The sequence below is a fragment of the Sorex araneus genome, chromosome 6 (genome assembly GCF_027595985.1).
Source record: "Sorex araneus isolate mSorAra2 chromosome 6, mSorAra2.pri, whole genome shotgun sequence".
NCBI classification, from domain to species: Eukaryota; Metazoa; Chordata; class Mammalia; order Eulipotyphla; family Soricidae; genus Sorex; species Sorex araneus.
The window spans coordinates 155,345,674-155,357,922 of record NC_073307.1 but is presented as its reverse complement, the minus strand read 5'-3'; the positions used below and the strand labels follow the sequence as shown (position 1 = coordinate 155,357,922).

Here is a 12,249-nt window from a genome sequence, read left to right as displayed (position 1 = left end):
ACACCCAATATCCCTCCCCCCCAATCCCAACTCCCCCCTACCCCACCCTGCCTTTGTGGCAGGGTACTCCCTTTTGATCTCTCTCTCTCCAACTGGGTGTTGTGGCTTGCACTAGGGGTATTGAGTGGCCATTGTGTTCAGTCTCTAGTCTACTTTCAGCACACATCTCCCTTCCCAGGTGGGATCTCCAACCACATTTTACTTGGTGTCCCTTCTCTATCTGAGCTACCTTTTTCCCTAGCAAAAACATGTATGAATTTTTTATAGTGTACATAAATGGTCTAAATGAGGAAACAAAATAAAATGAAAATAAAATTTAGACTGTAATATAAAATAGCAGTTAATGCAAGGGAAGAGAGATGGGCAAATCAGGAAAAATGAGTAGCACTGTAGCACTGTCATTCCATTGTTAATCGATTTGCTTGAGCGGGCACCAGTAGGGTCTCCATTGAGAGACTTGTTGTTACTGTTTTTGGCATATAGACAAGGAGCTTGCCAGGCTCATTAAAGGTAAAAAACAGAATTAAAATTTTAGTAACCTGCATCATGTATTATATAGAGATCTTTCTGTCTGTTTGGGGTGCAATGCCTGAAACTTCTCTGGGGCTATTCCTGGCTCTGTGCTCAGGAGTTACACTCCCTCCATATGCTCAGAGAATAGTGGGTCGCATCAGTGGTTTAATTTGGGGTTGGTCACATACAAGACAAGCATCTGACAACTTTTATTAAAACTATAAAAAAACTATAAACTATCCTTTGTAAACTATCAATCCATTGCTCGTTGATTTGCTCGAGTGGGTGCCAGTAACATCTCCATTGTGAGACTTGTTTCAGATGTGAATGCTATTAAAAACAAACTAATACAAGTTGGTGTATTTGACAACTTGTATTTGTTTGTTTTTAATAGCATTCACATCTGAAACATAAAACTGTGTGTTCAATGTTTCAGTGTTACATCAATGTATTAAATGAAAAACTAACTATAAAATAATAAAAAATAAGATATCTTGAGGAGTGATTTTCAAAAAAAAAGTAGAGCTATTAATAGAAAGAATTCTACATCTTTGAATTCCTGGAACCAAAAAAAAATCATTTTGTATCCCTTCCTATGCAGATATACAGAGCACTTTTGAATAAGGTGTTTGGATAAGATGGCTGCATGAAGATACTCTGGTACATCTCCACAATGAACTACTATGCAGCCAGTAGGAAAAATGAAGTCATAAAGTATGTAATCACCAACCAGCTAGGAAACCCACTGCTTTCTCTCACCGCCTGCATTCGGTGGTCTTGCTCCACTCCCCCACCAGGAACGGTAGATGCCAGGGGCAGATGAGGGAGGAAAGAAGGGCAGTGCTAATTGGTGATCTGTTGCCATATATTCCATTCTCCCCAACGCGCCTGTTCCAGTAACACAATTCTCCCCATTCCAGTCTCTTCCTGTCTCTCCTGCTCATCTCTCCGAGCTCCATCTCACGCATCCTGGTCTCTCTCTAGTCTCTCCTCAATTCCCCACACTGGGGATAGCCACCCCACCCCTGACCCCCATCCTGTAGCACAATCAACATATCAAAAGCCTTTCCTGATTGCTGATCAGGCTCAAGGGTGGAAATACCACCTAAGGGGTGTTTCTCCTCTCCTTAGTCCAATAACTTAATTAACATCTCAATTACCATCTTAATTCTACTTCTTAATATTAGTTATTTTGTATAGACACAGTAAGAAATACATTGAGCTTGTAGGGTGGCTCTCCTGGGGACATCTCACTATAGATCTCAGATTAATGTGCTTAGGCTAGATTAATCTTTCCTAACCCTAGTAGAGTCCTATTCCAGTTGTTACATTTTGGATCATGACAGAATTTGTCCATGACCATGCTCTTAACTTATAGTTAAGTATTATGGCACTTTGGCCTGGCCCATTTCGATGGCAGGGTAGCTCACTGCTTGCCCTGGGTCCATCAAGTCCTCCATCGGGACCCTGCTTTGGGGGTGGTAGGAAGTAAGGGTAACTGAGGCTTAAGTTGAGAGAACAGATGTCCAGTAGTGACTATCATTCAGAGTCAATTAACTCCCAAGTTACAAAAGCATAGCATTAACTGTTTCCCTGTGTCTATACAAAAAGGACATTGCTCTAAATTAACTATGCAAAGGACTTAAGGAGAAGAGAAAAGCAATATTTATAAGTTAACAGAGTCTGATTAGGAGATAAAGGTGATTGACTAGTTGGGGAAGCAGAGCACAAAGAAAGAGTTTACAAATACACACAGAGGAATGGGAGCACTGTGATGGGAGAAACCCAATAAACCTAAGCTTCCTGTGGCAAGACAGAAAGGATAAACCAATTTTATCCTACATTAAAGTCATAAAATTTGTTTATAAATGCTTATAAATGGATGAACATGAAGAGTATCATGCTGAGTTAAATGAATCAGAGGAAGAAAGACAGACATAGAATTATTGCAAACATTTGCAGAATGTGAAAATAATAGTATGAGACTAATACCCAAGACTAATATAATAGGACAGAGAAGGGACCATTACGACAATGATATTGGAAATGGTCAACTCTCTAGGCAAGAATTGAGTGCTGAAAGGAGTCAGTTATATGCCTGATAACCTTTCAGTACCTATATTGCAAACCATAATGTCCAAAAGAAGAGGGAGAGGGGGAAAGAGAGAGAGAGTGAGAGAGAGAGAGAGAGAAAGTGTCTAACATGGAGGCAGGAGAACTGGAGACACTGGTGGTGGGAAATATATACTGGTGAAGAAACAAGTGTTGGAACATTGTATGGCTGAAATCAAGTTATGAACTACTTTGTGTAACTGTGTATCTCAGGGCAATTTAATATGAATAAATAAATAAATATTGGAATACATGCAAAGTCATGTAAGAGAATGAATAATAATAAATCTAGTGCTGGATATGTTTATTATGTTAGGAATTAATTTTAGTATGTTTATGTTAGTTGCCAATTTTAGTGGAACAAATATAACATCATAGAATTTAATAGACAAAGGTGGTTGAAATAAAAACACGTGACAATCTAAGTCTGTGAATAAACATGTTCTTGCAAAGACCTTGGAGTTAATGGATTCAGGTATCGCTTTCTAAATGACTACAATATCTCTGTAATCTGTCACATTTTCCCTAAGTTTTTCTTCTCATTCCAATATTTCTATCTCTCATTCCATAAATTTTTAATGACATATAGAAAACACACATTTCCAAAAAAATCCCAAATGTAAATAATACCAAAATATTGCAGTGAATTGAACACTTAATTCACTTTCAGATGACAACACGATAATATTGGGGAGAACAGAAGTATGAAAATTGCCATAATTACTTCTATATCTTACTCAACATAACAGACTATTTTCCTGCATGCAGCTTAATTGCTTCATTCTCTGAAAAAAGGATGAGCTGTGATTGCTCTTAGGGGCCTGATCCCTGGAGAGCTTCATGCAGACAATTTTCTCTGGTTTCTGTTGATTAGGCTCTGAAATCATAGCATGGCTCCACAGAACAATAATTGGAAGGGACCAGCCTCGGAGCAGACCCCTTTGGTCACCACTTATTCAAATTAATGCTAACGCATTATAGTATATGTTCCAGCCTTTCCCAAAACTGAGTACTGGCAGGGAGTGTTACAAGAACAGCTAGAGGAAACTCCTTAAGAAAGTAACTCTGTTCATTTTTATTGAAGAGATAGCTCTAAACAAATGTCTTTATAGACCTTCAACTCATTCCTATTCACAGCTACAACTCTATGATGTTATGGGAAAATTTTATCATTTCTATATAGTGAAGAAGAAAGTCGCACTCCAGTGAAGTAAATAACTTCCAAGAACACAGAAAAATCCATGGTAGGTGCAAAATTTCTTATCTCTAGATAAATGACCCTTTCTACATCTCTTCTTGTTTCAGCTACTATATAATCTTTGGCAAGTAGCAGAGATATAGTTTTTTTAAAGTTATGTACACATTCTCTTAGGGCTGACTTACTGGTTTCAGACTCAAAATTCAACATTGTCTTTCCAGTTAAGCCTTTATTTCTATATGCTTTTTGTGTTTTTTGAAGGACAGAGACATATTATTATTATTATTATTAATTTTGGGTTTTTTTGCCACACCAGTGGTGCTCAGGGCTTACTAATGAATCTGTCATTTTTGTGAGTCAGGTAACAATCTATAATTCACCTTCTGATTCAAAAAAGTTAGGAAGCTACATTTTCTATGCATTTCTGGGTTCATATCTGGTAGTTTAAACACTTTTAAAACAAAACATTGGAATATGTACAGGATTTTAATGCACCAAGAGTTCAATCAGCATAGAGGCAAATTTGCATAATTTATAAAGTTCTATACTGGAACATATAAAGTTACAGAATTTATAAAGTTCCTTAAGAGAACAGCAAAAACCTATGATACACGATACTTTCACTAAGTAGGTGGTAAATTCCTCTTCTATCCTCTGAGCTATCTTGTCACTGAAGGGATAAGATTTACCTGAACAAACTAGGTGACATGTCACTTTTTTTAGATGCCAGGAAGATAATCATGAAATTACCAAGGTCTTTATTTAATTTTCACAACTATTTCCCTGAAATCTCACATTTCATTATTTGCTGATTTAAAGTTTCTGACCATGCAATGAGTAAATTTATTCCCATGTGGGAATAGATTATCTTGGACTTAAATATGAGAGCCCGGCTAGATGGTCTCAATTGCCGTTTCTTCCAATCTAATCTCCATTCACTCCGGTCTCTCTCCCTCTGCTTTTCCCCCTGGCCCCCTCTTACAGTCTAGATAAATCCCCCAGCCAGAGGGGTTGGGGCTTACACATAGGTGTCATCATATAATTAGTGGATGTAAGGTCCTTCCCTCAGGGGAAGCTACTTCCAGGACAGATTCTTATCTAGCAAGATGGCTGGCCTAAAGGCAAATATGAGTGTGTTTCTCCTCTCCTTAGTCCAATAAGCATACTTTCATAATATTAGTCATTTTGTATGGACATAGTAAGAGATACATTAAACTTACAGAATTGCCTTCCTGATTTCATCTCGATCTCGGAATACACTGCTCAGGCCAGGTTAGTCTTTCCTATACCTAGCAGGGTCTTAGTCTCATCGTTACCTTTGAATCATGACAGCATTTGTCCATGATCAAGCTCTTAACTTATAGTTAAGAATTGTGGTGCTTTTGTCTGGCCTATTTCGATGCCAGGATAGCTCACAGTCTGCCCTGGCTCCTTTCAGTCCCTCGTTGGGACCCTGCTTTTGGGGTGCTAGAAACTAAGGGTAACTGAGGCTTTAGTCAAGAAAGCAGATGCCCGGGAGGGAATAATATTCAAAGCCAATTAAATCCCAAATTACAAACGCATAATATTAACTGTCTTCCTTTGTCCACACAAAAAGGGCATTGCTTTAAACTAAACTATTCAAAAGACATAAGGAGAGGTGAAAGGCACTATTTCACTCATACATATAAAATGACAGATTTCTGAGGAATCTGACCTTACAAGTTAACAGAGTCTGATTAGGGGGAAAAGGTGATAGACCGGTTGGGGAAGAAAGCATAGAGAGGAGTTTACAGATAAATGCAATGGAATGGAAGTGCCTCAGGAGCCTAACCTAAGCTTCCTGTGGCAAGTGGCACAGGACATACCAATGTTGTCCTAAAATGGTTAGAGCTACTTTCCAATAAACACAGAGGAATAGAGGTGCTTCAGGAGCACTGTGATGGGTATAACCCGATAAATCTAAACTCTTAGTGGCAAGAGAGAAAGGACAAACCAATGATATCCTACAGTAAAGAAAATGTTGGATTAATGATGGAATTACTAATTTCAAGAGGGTCAAATTATCCTAGATTACCTATATGAGCTCTTTGAGAACTAGAATATCATCATTGATTATACTTTAATATAGTATTTAATAATTATATTTAATTATTAAATATAATCAGGTATGACATATTGTTGATTATATAAGTAAACAGAAAGTCCCACCCCAGGTGCACCTGAGACTATACCATTTGCACCCTCCACATGATTCCAGTGCCTGGCATGGGAGGGCCAATAGTGTCCACTCTGGGGAAGTCAGGTTTAGAGCCTAGAGCCCAAAACAACATTGGAGAGGTGACCTTGAAGGCCATCAGATGGACTTCAGACAGAAAACACCCTTCAGTAAAAGCCCCCTCTGGGATGTGAAGAAGCCCCAGCAGAGGGGAGGAATTCTTGCCAGGGCCAAGAAAGAGATGACAGTGGCTTGTGTTGAGTGGGTGGTCACAGGGATCCAGAGAGGCATGTTATTCAGGAGGCCTAGGTGGGTTTGGTGGGAGGGATGGGGGAGTTAGGGAAGAGCGTCTTTTAGAGTCACCAGGTGATATCTAGGTTGGTAACACCAAGGGCATATCAGATCTCAAAAGGGAAGGGAGAAGGTGGAGAAAAATCCCATGCCCTGTTCGACACATTCCGTTGGATGTGATTTCACGACAGCAGTATATTCCTCTTGGAACACAAAAAGGATGAGGCTAAAGCTAAACCTTGATAATCACATTAGGGCACCAATGAAATTTTAAGCAGTGGCCCTGGCTGACACAGTTCAGAGAAAGATAGTGCCCCGGATTAGAGTCTCAAGAAAAAGACCCTTCTTAGAGTTCTGTTGATGTAGAACCTAGAAGAATGTTGAGAAGCATCACTGCATGGGGACAAAGAGTAGCATCGAGATAACTAGAAGAGGATGCTGTAAGATGCTGGCAGATTTTGTCGAATCCTGCCGAGAGGCCAGATAAACTGAGGGTGGGATAGCAGGGGGTTCCCCAGGTAAAGTAGCATGGGAGTAGTTGCCATTCAGCCGTTGGTTTCATTGAGTGGTGGGTTGGGCAACTGTATTTTGTGTAGGTTGAGGAAGAAATGAGAGATGAAAGTAGGTATAGATTATTTCATGGGAAAGTGGTGGGCGGTGGGGACGCCGTGGAGTAGCAGGACAATGGAAGGAGAACTTGCGCTTTGGACCACACCCAGCCGGGCTCAGGGGCTGCTGCAGTCTCTCTGCTTCGGGCTTTGCTTCTGGTGGTGCTGAAGGAATGTGTCGGAGTGGGGGTAGAGCCCCGTGTGGGCGCCGTCCGGGCTGTTGAGCTGCCTCTCCAGCCTGAAGGAGAAATTTTATCTCTGGAGTCATTCATTATTGGACATTTATTTTTCTAGGTTTTGCTTTTACAAATGACTGCGGTGACCACTTAACTCCCGTGGGCTTTTCCAGATTGCCATGTACATGGCCAACGCAAGTCCCATCTCCTGCATCCCATATGGCTCCCCCAGCCCCACCAGGAGTGATCCCTGAGCACAGAGGCAGGAGTAACCCCTGAGTGCTGTCCGGTGAGGCCTCCCACCTAAAAAAAAAACAACAACAACTTTTATGTGACTTCCCCCACCTCTCACACTCGGTGATGTGACCTCACATAGGGAGCACCCAGAGTGTGAAGGGCTGGAGGTTATCGAGAGCCAGAAGGGGGGCTGAGAGAGAATGGGTGAGACTGGGGAAGAAGAGGAGAAACCACCATTTCGGAGAACAGTACCAAGGACCGAATGGCATCATTTGGCGCGGTCGAGGGCCCCAAGGCGGTGGCCACAGAATGACGTCACAAGTCGCTCGGCTCTGATCGGTGATTTTCCTCCAGCCATATCCCACCCAATGGGCACACGGGCTTACCCAGGATTTGGTTTTGTTTTTCTGTGCCCGGTGACCGTGGTGGATGGAACGGCTAAATGATGGAGGGTATTTGCAAGGTAGGGAATTTCCCCATGCACTATGCTAGGCCAGAGGCCGTGGTAATGTCCCCCAGAACAGGAGCAGGAGCACTGGGTCAAGAGTATGGAGGCTGAGATTAGCATCGAAGTGTAACAAGGAAACAGAGCAAGCACCTGGACCTCTCTGCTATCTTCCCATTTAAAAATTATTATTATTATTTTTGGGAGTCACACCCAGTGATGCTCAGGGATTACTCCTTGCTCTACACTCAGTCAGGAATTACCCCTGACCCCTTGGGGGACCATTATGGGATGCTGGGGATTGAACCTGTGTCGTTACTATATCTCCAACCCTGATATATATATATACATATATATACACACATATATGTAAAAGGACAATAAGTCATTCTACTCTAAAGATAAATTTAACTAGTTTAAGTTATTTATAAGATCTTACACTTATTTACTAAAGTAAAGCAACTTTCAGAGTCACAAAGTATTCATTGGTAAAAATTAGCATTAATATTTCTCTTTCCAAATATTTGTTACATAAATCAATTTAAAGGGTACTATTTGAGGAGATCAAATTTTTGTGTGTGTGTTTTATATTATTCTACGCCAAGACCTTGTGGTTATATATGCTACTGTCTCTTATTACACTGTTTTCCATTATATTCCTAGACCGCATGGCCGCAAAGTGGCCACACAACACATCATCATAAAGGGAAATATATATATATGTGTGTGTATATATATACACACTATATATATATATATATATATATATATGCCTCTCGGAGAGCCCAGCAAGCTACAGAGAGTATCCCGCAACATGGAAGAGACTAGCAAGCTCCTTGTGGCATATTCAATATGTCAAATACAGTAACAATAACAGGTCTCATTCCCCTGACCCTGAAAGAGCCTCCAATTGTTGGGAAAGACGAGTAAGGAGAGACTGCTAAAATCTCAGGGCTGGGACAAATGGAGTCGTTACAGGTGCCTGCTTGAGTAAATCAGTGAACAATGGGATGACAGTGACAATGAGTTAAAAAGAATAGTTAAAAACTAGTAGGTTTGGGGTTAGAGAGATAGCTCACTGGGATGATTGCATTCTTTGCATGCTAGAAACCTATTTTTCATCTCTGGGGCTTTTGTATGATTTCCAAGCAATACTAGGAGTGACAACTGAACACAGTGCCAGGAGGAAGCCCTAGGCAACCACCTTGATTTTGAATTGTGACTCAAAATCAAAGCAAAAGATATTATAGGTTTTAGAATTTCTTGCTGAGGGTGTTTTGAAACAAAAACAGTTTGAAGTCCAGGTATCAAAGGGAATGTATAATTTTAAGGAAAGTGGTAGAGAATAATAATTATTTCAGAACATTGTTCTAAGTCTTCAAATTAAAATTTTAAAAAATTAATCATTATGTATGTTCATAAATCAACCAAAGATTGCTGTGACCCAGCCAAAAGTTTAAACTCAGTTTAAACTTTTTATATCTCTTATCCAGCTAAGTCTTGATAATAATGAGTGATAATGATCCTAGCATAAAAGAGAAATCTTTTCAACACAAATTAAAATATGGCTTGCAAGACTAAAACTAACAAAAAAAGGACTTGTCAATCCTTGGATTCTAACACAGAATAGTTAGCATAATCATTCACACAGAGAGAAAGAATATTAAAAAAACACTGAGAAAAAGAAAAGATCTAAATATATATACATGAAAACACAAAGCAAAGATTATGGCTACCAGATTTCAAATTCAGATTTGAAACTGCATTTTCTCAGCTATCTTTCCTAAACCAGCATAAAAACATTGCTTTAGCCTCATGTTAAGCAGTAACACTCTTAAGATTTGTGCTTAATATTGACATCATGTTATTATTCATTCATGTTCTTGATTCTCATATAACCCCTAAGGTAGGTCCTACTATCTTCCTTTTGCTGATGGATGTTAAGGGTTTAAGAAGCATTGTGTAGGCTCTATATACCCCAGGTGGCAGAAAAATGTAAGTCTTATGTCTGAGTGTCTCATTCATGCCCATATCCTCACAGACCCCTGATGTTATATCTGAACATCATGCCTTCTCTTCTAAATCACTTTGCTTGCTTGTATGCTTCTAATACTGCATTTATGCATACCTCTACTTACTATGAATTTATTTGTGATTTCCTTTTCCTTTTCTAACACCTCATACATTAAACTTGGTACAATGTAAAAAAATAAATGTGAATTTAATGTGATTAAATGGATTAAAATTTATTAACTTCATTTAAATTAGGAACAATCATTATTGGCTGAGCTCTATTAATATTCACCTAATATCAAATAGATAAGTAGCCTGATTGGTACAAAGTTACCCCACACATAAGTGGGAAAAGTAACTAATCAGTTTATGCATCTCACAAGGGGATTAAATGAATACATACAAATATATTCAAGACAAGAAATAACTATCTTGCCAGGTAGTAGAAATTGTTACACTCAAAAGATTATTTGGGTGACAGATTCATTCTGCACATACAAATTTAGAAAACTCACTAACCCTTCCTGCAGGTCACTATTTCTTTACTAAGAGGTTGAAAAGGTGGTGGTAAAGTCATTAATTTCTTTAAAATTTAATGACTTTATATATAGGTGATTCACTAAATGTGTTGAGAGATCCATGTTATAGATATGAGAAGAACAAGGTGTAAATTAGAGTTCTACGAAAGTAATGCTTGCATTTCACTTCATGTAACTGGTTTTTGGTTGTTGCTATGTGTCATATTTCTCCTTGCTACAGAACAGCTTTCTGTGATACTCAAATGAAATTCATGGAGAATAACTCAGAGGTGACGGAATTCATCCTGCTAGGACTCACTGACGCCCCGGAACTGCAGGTGCCTCTCTTTGTAGTGTTCACCCTCATCTACCTCATCACCCTGATAGGGAACCTGGGGATGGTCATGCTGATCCTGCTGGACTCCCGCCTCCACATCCCCATGTACTTTTTCCTCAGCAACCTCTCCCTGGTGGACTTCTGTTACTCCTCAACAGTCACCCCCAAGGTGATAGCCGGGTTCCTTATTGGGGACAAGGTCATCTCCTACAACGCATGCGCTGCTCAGATGTTCTTTTTTGCCGTCTTTGCCACTGCAGAAAATTTCCTGTTGGCTGCAATGGCCTATGACCGCTATGCAGCGGTGTGTCGGCCCCTGCACTACACCACCACAATGACTCCAAGTAAGTGTGTTCATTTGGTCATGGGATGTTATTTTTTTGGCTTTCTGACCGCTGCTGTTCAAGTTGGAGACACATTCTGCCTCGCTTTCTGCGTGTCCAATGTGGTCCATCACTTTTTCTGTGATATTCCAGCCGTCATGAGTCTTACTTGTTCTGAGAAGCACATCGTCGAGCTTGTTCTTCTTCTAATGTCAAGTTTCAATATCTTTTTTGCTGTTATTGTTATATTGATTTCTTACCTGTTCATATTTATCACCATTTTGAAGATGCACTCAGCTGAGGGGTACCAGAAGGCCTTTTCGACCTGTGCTTCTCACCTCGTCGCAGTCTTCATATTTTATGGGACTGTCGTCGTCATGTACTTACAGCCCAGTACCAGCCATTCGATGGATGCAGACAAACCTGCCGCTGTCTTCTACACTATGGTCATTCCCATGCTGAACCCCATAGTTTATAGCCTGAGGAATAAAGAGGTAAAGAACGCATTCAAAAAAGTCGTGGAGAAGGCTAAATATTCTCTAGGTTTAACCATTTAACAGAATGACAAAGACTCCATAAAAATTTATTTTATTCCTCTTGTCCCTACTTTATTCAATAACTCGAATGCTTAAAATTCCGCCTGGTGTATCAAATGCAATATTTTGTTTGATAATATTTTTAGCTACTTGGGGAACAACTCCAAGTATGCAACAATCAGAAAAAGTACTTCAGAGAATTTATTTAATGACAACTGGGGCCGCAGAGATAGTACAGCCAGGAGGGAACTGGTCTTGCAAGCCACCAACTCTGATTCAATCCCGAGCATCCCATATGGTCTTCTGAGCATAACTGAGGGTTATTGCTGAGTGCAGAGTCAGGAGAAACCCCTGAGAATCAGTAGGTGTGGCCCCAAAACAAACCAGAAAAAAAAGTTGGTTTTAGCATATTAAATCAGATATTAATAATTTATCCTTAATAAATTGATATTTCAGTCAGTTGCAAATTATTTGGTATGAGAAAACACATTTATATAATAATTTCTGAATGAAAAAACTTGGTAAATAGCCATATCAAAATTAATTTGAGAATAATGGGTCATTTTTCATCTTAGCATTATGACTGCCAAAGATTTATTTGTAAAGGTAGAAACAAAGAATCTCTACTTGTAGATGACATTATCATTTATACATAAAGTCATAAGCAATCTACTAAAAAGTATTAGAATTGATAAGGCTAAGCAAATTTTTAGGAGGCGATATCAACAAATAGGTTGTATTTCTC

At 39.5% G+C, this 12,249-nt stretch overlaps 1 protein-coding gene across 1 annotated transcript; it reads left to right on the top strand.

Moving 5' to 3' along the window:
* Nucleotides 1-10,571: 10,571 nt before the first annotated feature.
* On the top strand, nucleotides 10,572-11,525 carry LOC101557025 (olfactory receptor 5B17-like). Its single transcript, XM_004620415.3, has one exon. The coding sequence runs from the start codon at nucleotides 10,572-10,574 to the stop codon at nucleotides 11,523-11,525; it is 954 nt and encodes a 317-aa protein (XP_004620472.2).
* Nucleotides 11,526-12,249: the final 724 nt, after the last annotated feature.